This window comes from Bos javanicus, chromosome 2 (genome assembly GCF_032452875.1).
Source record: "Bos javanicus breed banteng chromosome 2, ARS-OSU_banteng_1.0, whole genome shotgun sequence".
NCBI lineage: Eukaryota > Metazoa > Chordata > Mammalia > Artiodactyla > Bovidae > Bos > Bos javanicus.
The window spans coordinates 91,990,895-92,009,734 of record NC_083869.1 but is presented as its reverse complement, the minus strand read 5'-3'; the positions used below and the strand labels follow the sequence as shown (position 1 = coordinate 92,009,734).

At 41.1% G+C, this 18,840-nt stretch overlaps 1 protein-coding gene across 3 annotated transcripts in view; it reads right to left on the bottom strand.

Moving 5' to 3' along the window:
• CD28 (CD28 molecule) overlaps window positions 1–11,896 on the bottom strand; it is a 34,250-nt gene extending 22,354 nt beyond the window's left edge. The window contains exon 1 of one of the 3 annotated variants that reach the window (XM_061382187.1): window positions 11,678–11,896. In XM_061382187.1, coding sequence (XP_061238171.1) covers window positions 11,678–11,867 — 190 coding nt within the window. In that variant the 5' untranslated portion in view covers window positions 11,868–11,896. Of the gene's footprint in view, window positions 1–5,643; window positions 6,506–11,677 lie in introns of those variants that run through there. The other 2 variants (XM_061382181.1, XM_061382194.1) reach the window with 2 other exon arrangements.
• Window positions 11,897–18,840: the final 6,944 nt, after the last annotated feature.

The following is an 18,840-nucleotide window of genomic DNA, read 5'->3' as shown; positions in this document are numbered from 1 at the left end:
TGCTAAAGAAAACACTGCCTGTACCATAATCCATCCCTACCATTCAGAGACACTACCCAGCCATATACATACAAAGCAACAGAAATTTGAGTGGTGGGACTTTTCTGGCAGTCCAGTGGTTAAGACTTCACCTTCCAATGCAAGGGGGTGTGGGTTCAATCCCCGGTCGGAATGCTAAGATCCCACATGCCTCGCAGCCAAAAATCCAAAACGTGAAACAAAAGCAATACTGTAACAAGTTCAATGAAGACGCTTAAAAATGGTCAACACCAAAAAATCTTAAAAAAGAAAAAACTTGAGTATGGTGGGACTCAGGCCCCACCATCAAGGCTTTGCATTATCCTCTCAGCTCCTAATGCTGGAAAGATCATCTAAGAGAACATGACAGAGCATCTTAATTTATATGAAAGAGTTACCTATAACAAAAGCTGGAGCTTCCCAGTGGCTCAGTGGTAAAGAACCCACCTGCCAATACAGTGTTTGAGACACAGTTTCAATTCCTGGGTCAGGAAGCTTCCCTGGAGTAGGAAATGGCTACCACTCCGGTATTCTCGTCTGGAAAATTCCATGGATAGAGGAGCCTGGTGGGCTGCAGTCCATGAAGCTGCACAACTGGAAAAGCCACCAGACCAGTCTAAAAGTCAAATTCTGTTACCCCAAAAGGTTGCTTATAGTTCAAGTGGTAGGAACCAGGATTTTATAACTTTCTACATAAATATTATGGCAGTAATTCAGTTAACAGATGCCCATAGGTGTCAATGCTGGCTGTATTAATATATTGTATTCTAAATACATATTTTAATCCGGTAACCAAATCTCGGAAACTTGTTTTCCTCCTGAGCCACCGTCATTCTGAGTCCTCATTCAAAACAACTCTGTAAAGAAGACAACAGTATATTTTTCCTGTTTCTTTCTCCCTAAATCTTTGGGTGTGTGTGCTCAGTTGTGTCCAACTCTTTGTGACCCCATGGACCGGAGCTCACCAGGCTCTTCTGTCCATGGGAATTTTCCAGGCAAGAATACTGGAGTGGGTTGCCATTTCCTACTCCAGGGGGTCTTCCCGACCCAGGGATCAAGCCCACATCTCTAGTGTCTCCTGCGCTGGCAGGCGGGTTCTTTACCACTGTGCCACCCAGGAAGTCTACACCTTTGAGAAGTCTGCTTAAGGTCACCTTGACTCATTCAGAATCTTCTAGGTAAGTCATCACCTGGAAGTTAGAAAAATAATTAGTGTTAAACCTTAACATTATATAGGAAGATGGGGAGAACAAAGGCAATATTGTTCCCCAAAACCCTGCAGTCATTTCTAAGCATATTAGCATCTAAGACCCTGGTTCACAATCTCTCCAATTTCCAAGGTGACTGGTTGCAGTTCTTGTGTTTTCTCTATTATAAGAGCATCCACAAATGGGTGGGGTGATCTGGTTGCCTTGCTAGAGCTGATGAAAGCTAAACGTTTTATCCCATTTAAGAAGCATTTTTTAACCCAGAAATAGACCTGAGATGTCTTCTCGTCCCAATCCCGTTTTGTATCAGATGAAGAAATGAAGGCCAGAAAAGTTAAGTCATAGTGTAACAAATTAAAACGCTTCATCATATTCCCCTCTCTTGATAAATCATGGGTTTTAGCTTTTGAGTTTGGAAAAAGAATAACAGTCACATTCTCCCTAAAGCCAAGGGCAAGCCACCATGTCCTTCCTCTGAAAAAAACAAACAAACAAACAAAATGCAGAGGCCAAGATTAACATCCCTGACTGGAAACTGGAGCCCTGCCCATGATGCTGGGCAGGCTTGGTCTGAACCTTGTGATACTGTTATCAAAGCTGTGAGCTGAGGCCAAGTCTAGCCACATGTACAGTTTTGAAGACTCAAGCAAATTTATGGTACAAACCAACTAACTCTTCAAAGTTAAGGTATGTACTGTCCCAGTCACCATTGTTCACCATTGTTGAGATAGGTTTAACACAATGACCTATCTTGAGAGAAATCAAATATATATATATATATATAAATTATATTTACACACACACACACACACACACACACACACACACACATATATCTATTTCACAAACGTTTTCCATGTCAGGTTTGCCAGTGTGGAATCACTCATCTACCCTGGCTTCATCCTAACACATCTCTACCTCTATAAATCTCTTCCCTTCCTCCCATTCTTCTTAGACCATTCTTCTTAGTCCATTCTTCTTTCTTCTCCTCTTTCTGATACTCCCATTCTCCAAATCTCCATCCCCATCTCCTCAAAGAAAATTGCCTCCATTCTCTTGTTTCTCTCTCTCTTCCTCTTTTCTTTCTTAATAGCCCTCTCTCCCTACTACCCATGCAATACACACACACACACTCAAGACCAACACGTGGCTCCTTCCACATGTCAAATGTAATTAAGTCACTTGGCTTGCAAACATTACATGGGGACTATGTACAAATTACTATGATAAACTCTATAGGTGATATAAGTCCCTCATGGTCTTCACTTTATCTAGAAATTTCCTCTCCTTTTCACTATCTCATTTTTATCCCCCCTCCATCTTTTTCTCAACCCTTTGAAGAGTTATCTTCCTTCACCAATTTGCCTAAACTCGAAAAACCCCAAATGGTCTCCTTTCAGCCAAAATCAATAATCTTTCCAGGGCTTCCCTGGTGGCTCAGTGGTAAAGAATCCACCTGCCAATTCAGGAGACATAGGTTCAATCCCAGGCTCAGGAGGATCCCCTGGAGAAGAACATGGCAACCCACTCCAGTATTCTTGCCTGGGAAATCCCACGGACAGAGGAGCCTAGCAGGCTACAGTCCATGGGGTCACAAAAGAGTTTGACATGACTTAGCAACTAAGCAACAACAATGACTTTGTGCATGTGTGTGTGTGCACATGCACTCTTCCTTCCCTTACACAATCAATGCTATTAGCCATTGCCTCTTTCTGAAACTCTTCTTCTGGCTCTGGTGACATTCCATGAGCCTCGTTCCCCTCTTCTCTCTCCAACACACTCTGTGTCCCCTTCACTAGCTCAGCCTCTTCTTCAGCTAAGTCCTAACTAGACCTATTTTCCAAACTTCATTCAACTCTCTGCCTTTCTATAGTTGTTCCCTCTCCTTTCTACTAGCCATCAATTTCCATCACTTCACTTTTATTCCAAAGTTGAGGATTCCTAAATGTTTTCTTCTTACCTGGTTCCCATATCTTCAGCTATGTACTGGACATTTTTCTGACATCTCAAGTCTTTACTTCAAACTCAGTACATCTAAACTTAAACACTGTTTTCCTCCAAAACTCAGTTGAATAACAAAATCTTGGTTTCAGGTGGTGATACCAGCATTCCTCTTAAGCCAAAATCTTGACATCATTCTTTCTCCCTCCTTCCCTTTCACAAGCCAGGTACTAAGCCCTGAAAGATCTATTTTCAAAACATCTCTCAGAATAGTCACTTCTTTCTATTTCCACCTTTGCCCAAATCCTATGACCCTCTTCCTGACAAAGTGACAGAGTGACATGATCTCCTGGTCACTAGTCTCCACACATTCTAGATCATCCTGCTTCTGCAAACTTTCAGCTGCTTCCCAATGTCTTGAAAATGAAGTTTCAATTTCCATTATGAGCATTCAATCCTTTTGACCTGACTCAAACCCATCACTCCAAGCCTCTATACCTTCAGACTGGCCATCTATTCCAAGAACATGGGATGATAATCCTGGCATAATTTCTTCATTTGTATTTCTTCTCCATCCTGAGGCAACATAACATTGGTAAGAACATGAACCCTGGAGCAAGAGCACCTGGACTGACTCACTGACTAACTGTGTGACCACAGATAAGTTGTTCTATCCGCTCTATGCTTCAGTTTTCCCATCTTACGGACAAGATAATCACTGTAACTACTTCAAAGGATTTAGGAAAAGAATAAATGATTTAATACAGGGAATGCCAGGTAAAACAGTGTATATAAGTGTAAAATAAATATTAGCTAGCAATTATTATTATAACATCATGCATTCACATCTCATCTAGCTTTAAAGTCCAGCTTAACTCCCAGATTTCCATAAAAGCTTCTATATTAACGTTACTAATTATTTTACACTTCCTCTTTTTAGTTCATTCATTTCCTTCTTCAATAAATATTTGCCCAACATCCACAACACATCCTGCACTACACATAGTTTCGAGGTTATAAGGATGGATACGATACAATCCTGTCTGTAAGGAGCTCACAGTCTAGAGGGAAAAAACGGATGTACCAGCACACAATAATAATTTTAGGAATCCTGATGAGGAAAGAAGTCCCTCAGTTTGCCATGTAGGGTCTCAGAGAAGAACTTCTTAGGTGAGAGGAGTAGGGAACATAATGGATTACAAAAATAATATATGCAAATCCATTATAGCATCAAAATAGCATGATGAAGTAGGAAACTGCCAAGTTTTATTTATCTGTTTCCAGCTGTTATATCCTGTTATATATAGTCTTTCCAACTAGAGCTGAAGTCTCTAAAAGCACAGAGAACTACTTAATTACAGAAGCAATTCTTGTGTGCTAATTAAGTCTATATCTCTTTTCCTGTTTTTATATTCCTTCAGATCCCAATAGAAGCTGAAATATAAGAGAAGTTTAATAGATATGTTAGATGGAGTTACACTCCCACTGGGACTCCTCTTATAAGATATAGGAAAGACTGAATACCAAGGGAATGCTTCCTCGGGGAGATGGATCTTACACTAAAGACTTAAAGTGAAAGTCGATTAGGGTTTGGATGCATGGAAAGGAGGCATGCATGCTCAGTTGCTAAGTCGCTTCTGACTGTCTGCAATCCCACTGACCATAGCCCACCAGGCTCCTCTGTCCATGGGATTTCCCAGGCAAGAATACTGGAGTGGGTTGCCTTTTCCACCTAAGACACCCATGGAAAGGAAGAGGGAATCCAAAATGGAAACAGCATCAGAAAGGTCATAAACATGAGTACAGGTGTGTGAGACAGTGAAGAAAGCCACAATATAAGAAAGGGTTAAGGATCTTATATTAGGGTATGAAAGGAGATAGATAGATTAGGTAAGTAAAATGGGTCCAGCCTAAAAGCATCCCAAAGTGCCAGAAAACATTCCAATGTCATCTTCCAGTAGCATCTTCTAGGAACCATCAACACAACTTCCTTTTCTATAAATTCAGAGATGTCTAAGTTTCCTCCCATCTTTAAAAAATGTCTGTGGTTGAATTCAGCAATTCTATGGATGCTTCAGCTTATAACTGTTTTCCTTAAAATCAATTAGTATAGATAGGAAATCATTCACAGTGTTCCTAAATTGAAAGAGAAAAAAAAATTTTGGAAAGATTTCACAATTCTCATTTGTAACTTCACTGAAGCTCAAACTGGGTTTTGTATCAGTCACAGAACCTAAAACATGTGTTGTTATTGTTTAGTCCCTAAGTTGTTTCCAACCTTTTGCTACCGCGTGACGGTAGCCTACCAGGCTCCTCTGTCCCTGGGGTTTCCCAGGGAAGAATACAGTAGTGGCTTGCCATTTCCTTTTCCAGGGCATCAATCCAACCCAGGAATCAAACCCATGTCTCCTGCACTGGCAGGCGAATTCTTTACCCCTGGGTCACCAGGGAAGCCATAGAAGATGTTAATAAATACCTGTTGAATGATGACATGAAGATCTGTCTTCCCAACGCATAAGAAGGAGCAGGCACTTCAGAGAAGAGTAACTTACTAACACCCTTTTTAGTTTCCCCAAGAGCCTCGTGGTGGGAGGAAACATTCTTCTCCTAAGATTCCATTCTGACCCACTTTCTATAGGATAGAGTCTGTGAATCAGAAACGGAATCCTCCTGGACTCAACATTCCTGAAGCTGGTCTAAATTATGTACCCTTATTATTAGTCCTGTTCAATTTCAAAGCAAGTCATCGGGGTTACACAGAAGCTGCATATACAGCCACAGTGATGTTCTGACACTTCAGTTCAGCTCAGTTCAGTTCAGTCGCTCAGTCGTGTCCGACTCTTTGTGACCCCATGAATTGCAGCACGCCAGGCCTCCCTGTCCAACACCAACTCCCGGAGTTCACTCAAACTCAGGTCCATTGAGTCCGTGATGCCATCCAGCCATCTCATCCTCTGTCGTCCCCTTTTGCTCCTGCCCCTAATCCCTCCCAGCATCAGAGTCTTTTCCAATGAGTCAACTCTTCGCATGAGGTGCCAAAGTATTGGAGTTTCAGCTTTAGCATCATTCCTTCCAAAGAACACCCAGGGCTGATCTCCTTTAGAATGGACTGGTTGAATCTCCTTACAGTCCAGGGGACTCTCAAGAGTCTTCTCCAACACCACAGTTTAAAAGCATCAATTCTTCGGTGCTCAGCTTTCTTCACAGTCCAACTCTCACATCCATACATGACTACTGGAAAAACCATAGCCTTGACTAGACAGACCTTTGTTGGCAAAGTAATGCACACGTCAAATATCCCTAAGCAATGAAAAGCACAACTGTCTATCTTTTCAAGTTAAAAAAAAAATCACCCACCTAAGCTCTTAGCAGGGGAATCTAAGTCACTGTTAAAAATGTAAGATATGTCCGTAATGTATATTCCTGTTTGAGTGAGTGGGTAATGACTAGGAGTTACTCTTATAATCAATACATTACATGGTAGATTGTGACCCAACAAGGTGACTCAGATATGCAGAAAGGGGCTCATGATTAGATTAGAGATCAGAGTAAATTGTGAGTGGGTGACTCTTATGACACCATCAGGAACTATAAACCTGGTTACCTTGGCAACCAGAGTCCCCAAGATAATGAAGATGATGACACATGAAAAAGATGACGGTAATGGTGATGCAGAGATAAAGTCGCAGCTCAGTTAAGTAAGAAATTTACCACGACCACTCACTTCTCTTTAGACAATGAAAATTTAAGCTAAAATAACCTGAATGGTCACACATAGACTTAATTAAGATGCCTAGGAAATTAGTATTGAAATCCTAATGTCCAAGAAGTCTAAACTCTTTCTCATATCCTGTAACAAGCGGCTGAGTAGCCCTTGAACATATCCAGCCCACCTCTCTTCTAGTGCTAAGAGTCATCAAAATGAGAATTTAACAAACAAGCAATTAGGTACCTACTTTCCGTGGGGCCTGGGTTACCTTACCTCCGGCTTCAGGGACCAATACAATGATTCTCAGACCGAAAACTCTGGGTACATTTTTTTTTTTATGACCACACCATGTCATTGACCAAAAAAGAGTCAAAGAAATTACCAAAAGAGACACAGATTCCTTAACACATCTTAGAAAACCAGAGACCCCTTCAGTCTGTCACATAGCCACCTAGCTGTTAATTTTTTTTCTCAAGTTTAGCTTAACCATCTACTAAGAAGAGAAGTCCCAGCCTCTGTGAACTTTCATAAACAAGAAATTTCTTTTAGAAAAAGGCAAACAAAAATTGAACCAAGATGTAAAGGAAAAAGGATAAATAACTGTGCTTTCAGAGGGCCTGCCCTCCGATTTTTAGACAAGAAAGTCTGCAGTGAAAATTGTGTATTGTTATCAAAGCCAATACATGTGAATAAAGAGCTATTGTTTTAAAGATGATAAACCACAAACGGCGTTTTCTTCTGGGATGTTGGTGGCATAATAATTTTCATTTTGTAAATGTCAGCACATTGCCAGCAGGAAATACTTGGAGAAAGATAGCCATACATGATAAAAGCTGAATGGTAGCCATGTGGCATTTTGACACGCGAATAGAATAAGGATATTAAAAAAGAGGATGGTGTATGTTTAAAGGAGAGACAGTGAGGTCCTCCCCCTCCCCATAGTAAAGGTTTGAATGTGGGAGCTTCAGAATAACCATTACAGATTCATTTCTTTTTCTAATCTACCTGTGAAAATGACTCATCCTATTTCCTGGTATTGATATATTGGCATTAATTTTACAATCTTTGCTGTAAAAGTTCTTTCTGGATGGTTGCCTTTAAAAAATAAATAAATAAAAGGAGTATCTTTGGGTGTAAGAACAGAATAAAACAAATTCTTACTTTAAAAAAAAATTTAATTGGAAGCTAATTGCTTTACAATGGTGCGTTGGTTTCTGCTGTACACCAACATGAATCAGCTACAAGTATACATGTGTCCCCTTCCTCTAGAACCTCCTTCTCACCCCACCTCACATCCTACTCCTCTAGGTGGTCACAGCGGACTGAGCTGCCTGTGTTATACAGCAGCTTCCTACTAGCTATCTATTTTATACATGGTAATGTGTATATTTCCGGAGAAGGCAATGGCACCCCAATCCAGTACTCTTGCCTGGAAAATCCCATGGACGGAGGAGCCTGTTAGGCTGCAGTCCATGCGGTCGCTAAGAGTCAGACACGACTGAACAACTTCACTTTCACTTTTCACTTTCCTGCATTGGAGAAAGAAATGGCAACCCACTCCAGTGTTCTTGCCTGGAGAATCCCAGGGAGGGGGGAGCCTGGTGGGCTGCTGTCTCTGGGGTCGCACAGAGTCAGACACGACTGAAGCGACTTAGCAGCAATGTGTATATTTCAGTGCTACTCTCTCAATTTAAAGCAAATTCTTAATTGCACTTTGGAAATGTCCATTAATTTTACTTGAAATGACAAAAAACCCAGTCAATTTTTAACAGAATAACTGGCTACTGTGTATTGGTTGTCCTGTAGACATAGCAACCCTGCATTTTCCATGTCCATCTTTCTACCTAACTTCCCCAAGCCCAGCCTCAGAGCAACACTTTCCTGAGAGAAGTCAATGACTTTTGTGTACAGCTACCTCAGAGGGGTCATTTGCTGAACTAAAAATAAAGCCTTTAATTACCTTGCTTTGCTGATGGTTTTTCATTAAATATCAATTATTTTCCTGCCTTCTGTGCCTCAGTCAGAAAAAGAAAGGCTGTGGGGAATAGAGCAGCACCAGAGAAATCAATCGTGTTCAAATTGGCCATTTGGGACAGTTTCCTTGCTAAGGTTTGGGAAGAAATGAAAAGAAAAGCTCTCGTTGAAAAAAAAAAAATGTGTTGTCCTGATTTTTGCCTTCATGTTGGATGATTAGCTTGCTGGAAAAAATAACCAATATTGACTGAAAAATCATCAATGAACAATACTATGTATTATAGGTACCCTCCTTCTATCGTCAACCACAAATTATTTCCCTTTCAAGGGCCTCCAGTTCTAAGCTGGATTCTATTACAAAGTCAACAAAATCCTCTGTTTCGGATCTCAACTGCATAATTATCCAGTAAAAAAAGACATGTCATGTTAGTAAAGGAATTGTGTCAGTTAAGGTTTTCTTATGCTTCCTGAGTCACTCTTTTTTAATTTTACTCTAAAGATCTTTTATAATGTCATTAAAATCATGAAGAATCAGGTTCAGCTTTGACCTTCATAGGATAAATATTTAAAGCTATGCTTTGGGACGAAGAGTTAGAACTGTTAAATTGGTCAAAAAAACTGTCCTTCACACATAGACGCCGGCACACATCTCAACACAGAGATAGCATTAGTCTTTCACAGTCCTCAAGAGGATGGCTACACTTTGACCAGAGAATTTCCTTAACTGTAACTTTTTCATGGAGGGTAAAGAGGAGAGAAACAAAAAGCACACGGAAGATTTTGCACCACTGATTAGAAGGGACCAGACATTTTCATATCCTGTAATTATTTTTTCTCATAAGTTTTCTTACTGAAAGAGGCATTTTGAAAGTGCCTTCTCAAAAAAAAAAAAGAAAAGAGAGAGAAAGAAAGAAATTGCCTTCTCTACCCCTTTCCTACTTCATTAGATGGCCACTCAGCACCAAATCTTAAAAGTGATTATGGGGGATGAACTGGCATTTGAAACATAGATGTACCTCAAGTCAAAGACAGTTTCCATGTGTGTGATCTTTTCATTGCTTCTCTCGCTATCCCCCTTTTAGTAAATGTGCTAAAGGAAACATATAAAGCCTTGAGTCTTACAAAACTTGTCTCCAAAAGGGAGTGAATGAACTGATGATGGTGGCTGTGCACAGTTCCCGGTTTTAAATAGTTTTCTGTTGGAGTGAGGCTTCTCTCTCCTTTCTGCCCATTCTTTACGGCCTAATAAATTATGAGATTTTAAATAGTCTTTAAAAATAAATTTTAGAGATCCCTTAAAAAACAGACATTGAAGATTCTTTTAAAGTATGTTTGTTAGCTCATAGTGCTGGGTATTAACCTATCTCATCACTAGCTCATGTCTTTTATTATATCAACACCTTTTATAAATACACAGAATTTTTAAGGTGCTCACTGGCACCTCAACAATGCAATGGATGGGTGTATTGCACAGGTTGGGTAATTACACTCTTTGGAACGTGATATTTAAAGGACAGCAAGAAATCATGCATACCAAATCTCACTACCAACATAAGTGAGAAAGAAAATGGAAGATGCTGGCCTTTCATTGTATCTTATATGGAAAAATAACTATCCTTACTTCAATATGCCGATTAACCCTATCTGTCCAATTTTTGAGCCAAGTAGGACCATTTTCTAACTCTGAGAACAAGTTGAACGAATACCTGACTCCAGCCCACCCAAGTAAGCAACAAACTCTTTCTGTTGGGAACTGTGATTTACCAAAGATGATCTAACCCTGGACATATCTGGAGCTAATACATTATAAAGCACATCCTATTAGATGGAGTAGCATAAGAGCACAGGCCCTAGAGTCAGACAAAGGTGGTTCAGACCCTGGTTCCAACAACTCCTACATATAGATCTTTAGCCAAATTAACATTCCTTCCCCCAAATCTTTATCTGAAATGGGGTTAACTGTGATCACATCAAGCTTTTCATCTTCATCCCCATCATCACTGAAAACTTAAAGAATTTCAACCACTTGAAATAGATATCAACCAGTTGTTTAAAGAAACTAATTTATTAGCATCTGTATGGCAGCAGCTTGTGTGACAACTCCAGAATTCATTTTGGCACCCTTTCAATTCAGGTAGACATGGCAAAACAGTCAGACAGGACTTAGTGACTAAACAACAAGACGTGGTAAGTATAGCCAACATTTATCTTGCCGGCCAAGCATTGACTGTGCTAAACATTTCACATGGTTGTTTCATTGTATCCTCACAATGACCTTGAGATGAAGTTATTATCATTCCCTTTTTACAGATGAGGAAACTGAGGCTTAGAGAGTTTAAATACTAGTCTAAGCTCAGTTATCAAGAAATAGATCTGTGATATGAACCCAGGTAGTCTAAATCCAGGGCTTTCAGAACCAACCTGCATATACAGCAATTTTCTTACATTTAAAAATATATATGTATACACAAATGCTAAAAATTCTTGGGACATTACCAACTAATAGTTAAATAAATCTGATTTAATTCCAAAGAATGCTTATTTAAGTATTTTGCTGGCTCTAGTCTGAGAATCAATGAGTTTCTTCAATAACAGGTTGCCATTTCATAGTAAAAACTGCACTTCAAATGCCCAAATGTCCTGAGTTCTTCGAAATTTAAAATGAACCATTCACTGATAAATGAAGAAAAGTATTGCACCTTTTGAAATATACCAAATAGAGAGTGCATGATTTTAAAACATTTTTTCCTGAAAAATAAATGAAATAAAATGAACCGAAAGCCTCAAAAGAAAACGCTGGAGGAAGAAAGAAATCAAAACTGTTTACCTGCTACTTGAATTGAGGGGAAGAAGTTGAGAGCCAGGAGCAGCCTGAGGATCATGGTGCTGACGGTGGGCCACGGCTCCAGCCCCTCCTCCCTGAGAAGCCCAAGTGTGAGGAGAACCGAAGACACACTTGAGTGACTCGACTCGTCATCCGCGGCCACCACCGCCAACTTACTTGTCTCAGGGCACATGATCAAGGGACTCAAACCTCAAACATTTCACACAGGATATTACATTGTTTTGATGACTTCTGACTTTTCCTCTTCTTTTAAAGGCAAACCTTTTCTTGTCACTGAAAGAGTATCAGTCACTCTATGATGGTCTCATGGAAATCATGCTCTGTAGAGGGGTGTCAGAGCTGTGAAAAACAGGTGCTGTGCTTGAAATCTAAAATGTAAGGGTAGACAGATGAGACGATTCTAAAAGAGGAGAGCTTTTCATAAGATGGGGATAGACTGTGTCCAAAAGACACCAATAAGAATTATACTGAGGGACTTCCCCACTGGTCCAGAGGTTAAGAATCTGCCTGCCGTGGCAGGGGGACATGGTTTTGATCCCTGGTCCAGGAAGATCTCACACGCCGTGGAGAAACTAAGCCTGTGTGCCACAACTTCTGAGCCCACACACCGCAACTACTGAAACTCACACCATACTGAAGAGTAGCCCCTGCTCACTGCAACTAGAGAAAGCCCAATCACAGCAATGAAGACACAGCATGGCCAAAAATAATAAGTAAGTAATTTTTTTAAAAAGATTATATTGAAGATTTGGGAAACAATTATTATCAGCATTGAAATTTATAAATATGAGGAATTGAACGTTTGTGTTGGACGTAGGCAGCCCCATGGAGCGTGGAACATAAACTGTTTAGTTTATGCCAAACCTTTCCCAATTCACTTCAAGGAACTTTGAGAGAGACACCCCACTTGCAAGCACCCCACCTACTGAATATCTGGAGGAGGTTCCCTAAGCAAAGGGGGAGTTGAAAGTATCCTGTGTCTTTAGGGGGCAGTGAGGTGACAAAAGCCTCTTGGTGTCTCGTGGTCTGTATGTTCCTCAAGGAAATTAGAGGTTAAGTGACAGGCATGAAAGGAGGCTGCTTGGAGCCACGCCTCTGCAGGCCTTACCTTCTGAGAAAGTCTTCTGTGTTTAGGGGCCTTCCCCTGTCATGGCCAGCCCCACTATCCTCTTTGGGAGCCTGGGTCTCAGGATCTTGTACTCCACAGCTTGTTCAAAAACCTTCCAGTAACTTTTTTCTGGTTTCTTGAAAAATCTAAGCTTTATGTGATTAACTTAGTTTGAAGTTTATGTATATGTCTTAAAAAATAATAATAATGTTTTGTATATTGATTTTTATTCTAACTATAAGTGATCAAATCAATTGATCCTAAAGGAAATTAATCCTGAATATTCATTGGAATGACTGATGCTGAAGTTGAAGCTCCAATAATTTGGCCACATGATGCGAAGTGCTGATTCATTGGAAAAGACCCTGATGCTGGAAAAGATTGAAGGCAGGAGGAGAAGGGGATGCCAGAGGATGAGATGGTTGGATGGCATCACTGACTCAATGGACATGAGTTTGAGCAAGCTCCAGGAGATGGTGAAGGATAGGGAAGCCTGGCATGCTGCAGTCCATAGGGTCACAAAGAGTCAGACACGACTGAGTGACTTAACAACAACAACAATAAAAAGAGGACATATTTCATATAGAAAATTTAGAAAGAGATACTCTTACTTTTGTAAATGTCAAAAGAATCACTAAAACAAAATTCATCTATGATCTTACCACTCTGATATAAACACTGTTAACATTCTGGTCCTTTTTTTATTAAGATTTTTACATATTTAATATCTGGTTTTATTTATAGTTTTCAACAGATCTATACTATTATCGGTTATATCCTGAGCATTTTTTCCATGACCTGTAAGCATTCTTTATAAGCATTATTTGAAACTGATAAATAATATTTCCTTCTATAATCACCTTATAAGTTGTCTGTGAGTGTTAGTTGCTCAGTCATGTCCAACTCTTTGCAACCTGTGGACTGTAGCCTGCCAGACTCCTCTGTCCATGGAATTCTCCAGGCAAGAATACTGGAGGGGGTTGCCACCCTTCTCCAGGGGATCGTCCCAACCCAGGGATTGAACCCAGGTCTCCCACACTGCAGGCAGATTCTTTACCGTCTGAGCTACCTGGGAAGCCCATAAGTTGTCTAACAATCCCCTGATGGAATTAACAAATTTTTGCTATTTTCAAATACTATATTGAACATCTTTCATGATTTAGCTATAAGTGCAGGAAGACTTCATGTCCTCCATTCTTCTTGTCTGGCAAATGACAAATCAAAAATATTTCCCATTCTAGTAGACCCTCTTTGTCCATATTTTAATTTTCTCACACAGTTTTTATGACCTCCCCTCTCCCATACCAATATATCTTTCTGCCCTTTGGAGTAATCTGTCCTTGGAAATGATTCACTTACACCTTTGAACTAAAGGAAAATGATGAAGTCATGTCCCCAGTCATGAGGGGGACATCTTCAAGAGAAGATTCATTTCTCAAATTTGACCCAGTATTCCTAGTTCCTCGAAGATATAGAGGAACTTCTATCTTACCCTACTGTCTTTCTAGCAACAATTTGTAAAAGGCAGGATAGGACTTCCCTGGTGGTCCAGTGGCTAAGACTCTGCCTTCCCAATGGAGGGGGCCTGGTTTCAATCCCTGGTCAAGGAACTAGATCCCATATGATGCAACTGAGAGTGTGCATGCTGCAAAAAAAGACTGAAGATCCCAGTGCCACAACTGGGATCCAGCACAGTCAAATAAATAAATAAGTCAAGATATCCTTCTCTGAAAGTTTACCCCTATTCTGGAGTCCCCACACCACCCAGATCTAGAACAAGGGACTCTAAAATTCACCATAGAGATTAAGAATATGTACAGTAGAAACAAAGACTCCCCCATATTTTCTGTGATTAATAACAAAAGACCAAAGAGCAAATTAATAGCAGCATAGAAAAGAAATACGCTTCAAGCATAGAGCATCTAGTTGATATCATATATGTGGTAGTGCTTAATTGAATCAACCTTAGTCGGAAAGGAGTGCAGTGATATAGACTAGCTCCTTTATTTTGTGAAAGAGGATGTTGATGCCCAGAGAGGTTAGCTGATTTACACAAACCCACAAAACAGTAGTTAAGTACACTTGATTTTATTACTTGACTAAGGGTATTTGATGTTCACTCTTTAGAATATAAAGAAACACAAACTTTGGCATTTGCCTTCCTTTTTTAACATACTAAAGAAACAAATCAATTCATTACAGACCTTTCACATTTACTCTTGAAATTCAATGGCATTCACATACACTAAGAAGGAGAAATGATAGAGATGAAATAAGAGACTTTCAATCTATCAATGCATGGAGTACTGAGACCATCCTTCTTGCTGTTGTTGTTCAGTCACTGCTATTGCTGCTGCTGCTAAGTCACTTCAGTCGTGCCCGACTCTGTGCGACCCCATAGACGGCAGCCCACCAGGCTCCCCCGTCCCTGGGATTCTCCAGGCAAGAACACGAGTGGGTTGCCATTTCCTTCTCCAATGCATGAAAGTGAAAAGTGAACGTGAAGTCGCTCAATCGTGTCCGACTCTTCGAGACCCCATGGACTGCGGCCCACCAGGCTCCTCCGTCCATGGGATTTTCCAGGCAAGAGTACTGGAGTGGGATGCCATTGCCTTCTCCGTGTTCAGTCACCAAGTCGTGTCCAAATCTTTGTGACCCCATGGACTGCAGCACACCAGGTTTCCCTGTCCTTCACTGTCTCCTGGAGTTTGCTCACACTCATGTCCGTTGGGTTGGTGATGCCATCCAACCATCTCACCCTCTGTTACCACCTTCTCCTCCTGCCCTCAATCTTTCCCAGCATCAGGGTCTTTTCCAGTGAGTTGGCTCTTCCCCTCAGGTGGCCAAAGGATTGGATGACATTTCCCATAATAATAATGGCATTCATGAACCAAGCACTTTACACACCTGATCTCAAAGTATAATTACACAATCTATATAAGAAACATGCTTTTATATCCCCATTGTACAGATAAGAAGACTGACCCTGAGAGCAGGTTAATAAGTCTCAGGAAGTGGTGGAGCCAAGATTAGAAGCTAGACCTTTCTAACTTGAACTACCATGCCATAATCACAGCCCCGTACTGCCTCCCTACTGTCAGCCCTCTCCAGGACTGTAAACTCCTTCAGAACTAAGGATAGGGAATATGCATTGCCTTTCTGGTGTGTGCACGCTCAGTTGCTTCAGCTGTGTCTGATTCTTTGCGACCCCATGAACTATAGACTGCCAGACTCCTCTGTCCATGGGATTCTCCAGGCAAGAATAGTGGAGTGGGTTGCCATTTCCTCCTCCAGGGGATCTTCCCAAACCAAGAATTGAACCCGATTCTCCTCTATCTCCTACATTGCAGGCAGATTCTTTACCCACTGAGCCACCTAGAAAGACTTAAAGAAGACGTGATATATAAATACAATGGAATATTACTCAGCCATTAAAAAAAACCAAGTTTGAGTCCATTGTAGTGAGGTGAGTGAACCTAGAGCCTATTATACAGAGTGAAGTCAGAAAAACAAATATCATACATTAATACATATATAGAGAATCTAGAAAAATAGTAAAAAGATGTCTTATTAGACATGTGTGACCAGAGGGTGGAGAAGAAAGAGAATAGTGACCCAAGATGGCACTGGGAAGACTTAATTAAACAGTGTTTCATAAACATTCACCTGTATTTTTCTGAAGAAATTCCAGATTCCTTAAACCCACATACACTCTTACAATTCAAGGACATACGCTCTATGATGGAACAAATGACCTTAATAAATCAACAGGTATACTGAAGTCCACACTACATGGCTCGTCAGAGAAAAATACAAGTGACCAAATTCTATAGGCTGTTTGAAACATAATAGGAACTAACCCTAGAGGTAAGATCCTTTAAAAAAAAAAAAAAAGTCTCAGGGTATGTAATACTGTGATATAATAAGAAATATGTATTTTGGTCTTCATCCCTGGCTCCTACCAAGATCTCCTAAAACTTTTTCAAATTCCCTAATCAATAAAAATGCTGCTGCTACTGCTAAGTCGCTTCAGTCGTGTCTGACTCTATGCGACCCCATAGACGGAAACCAACCAGGCTCCCCCGTCCCTGGGATTCTCCAGGCAAGAACACTGGAGTGGGTTGCCACCTCCTTCTCCAATGCATGAAAGTGAAAAGTGAAAGTCAAGTCGCTCAGTCGTGTCCGACTCTTCTCGACCCCCTGGACTGCAGCCCACCCGGTTCCTCCACCCATGGTATTCTCCAGGCAAGAGTACTGGAGTGGGGTGCCATTGCCTTCTCCAGTAAAAATGCTAGGAGGATCTTTTGTTTTAATATGTGGTCTTTGGCCCCAGTTCCTGACACAGAGCTCCTAAATCCCTTGGAATTTCCTGGATAATAGGAACATTTTTTTTTCTAATGAGGTAACTCTTGCTAGGTCCCTGGAGAGCTTTCGGAAGCGAGCTGGCGACCAAAAAGTTCAAGCTATGATCAGAAGCTTGGAACTTTTAGTCTCATCCCCTATTCTCTGGGGAGGAGAGAAGGGCTGGAGATTGAGTTAAAAGTTAATCATGCCTAAGTGATTAAAAAAAAACTTTATAAAATCCCTGAACTACAGGTTTTGGGGAGTTTCTGGGTTGGTGAACACATCATAAGCAGGGAGTGTAGGGCACCCCAATTTCATGGGACAGAAGCTCCAGCACTTGGAATCCAGAACTCACTCTACATCTATTTCCTCCCATGGCTGTTCAGTTATCAAGTCCTTTATTGTGTAATAAACACTCAGGAAGCATGAGTATTTTTCTGAGATCTGTGAGCCACTCTAGCACATTATTGAACCCAAGGGGGGTTGTGGGAACCAAATTTGTAGCCCGTTGGTCAGAAGAACAAGTGACAACCAGGGACTTGCAGTTGCCTTCCGACAGTCCGTGGGGTCAAAAAGAGTCGGACACAGCTGAGCGACTTCACTTTCACTTTTCTGAAATGGAGGTGGTCTTACTGGACTGAGCCCTTAACCTATGGATCTGACACTGCTGCTGCTGCTGCTGCTAAGTCGCTTCAGTCGTGTCTGACCCTGTGCAACCCCAGAGACGGCAGCCCACCAGGCTCTCCCGTCCCTGGGATTCTCCAGGCAAGAACACTGGAGTGGATTGCCATTTCCTTCTCCAATGCATCAAAGTGAAAAGTGAAAGTGAAGTCACTCAGTCGTGTCCGACTCGTAGTGAACCCATCGACTGCAGCCCACCAGGCTCCTCTGTCCATGGGATTTTCCAGGCAAGAGTACTGGAGTGGGGTGCCGTTGCCTTCTCCGATGGATCTGACACTAACTCCAGGTAAATAGTGTCAGAACTGAGTTGAATTGTAGGACACCCTGCTGGGAGTTGGGGGGACAAGAATCACATATTTGGGAACTCCAATGGCAAAAAGCAAAGGACATGAAGTCCCACAGTCGTAGGAGTCAAACTCCATCTGAGTCACCTTGTAGCCATATAATCTTAGAAAGTCATAATGTCAATTCCTCATGTGTAAAATGAGGATCAAAGTGCCTCCCTCAATAGGGTGCATATGTCGCACAATGAGTGAATCTCTCCACTTTTAAGCCCATCAGGCTCCTCTCTGTCCATGGAATTCTCCAGGCAAGAATACTGGAGTGGGTAACCGTTCCCTTCTATAGGGGATCTTCCCGGCCCAGGGATCGAACCCAGGTCTCCCACGTTGCAGGAAGATTCTTTACCATCTGAGCCATCTGGAGAGCCCACTCTAAAGATAGAAATAAGATTTAATGAACCTCCATGTCATGTTTATTACAAGGAATGAAGAAATATTTATTGGATCAACCAAAAGATCATTGAATGTTTGTTCGATCTACTTCTGTGGATTCACTTTACTTCATAGCAACAGTGCTACCAGAATCATTTCAGAAATCAGCATAGTACTCCTCCTTGCCAGGCAATTCTTTAACAATAACATAAACCGATATAAACTATATGAATTATCATTGAAGAGTCTTCAAGAATCAGAGTTGCCAAGTCAGTCAGTGGGAAACCCTTGGCAATCTC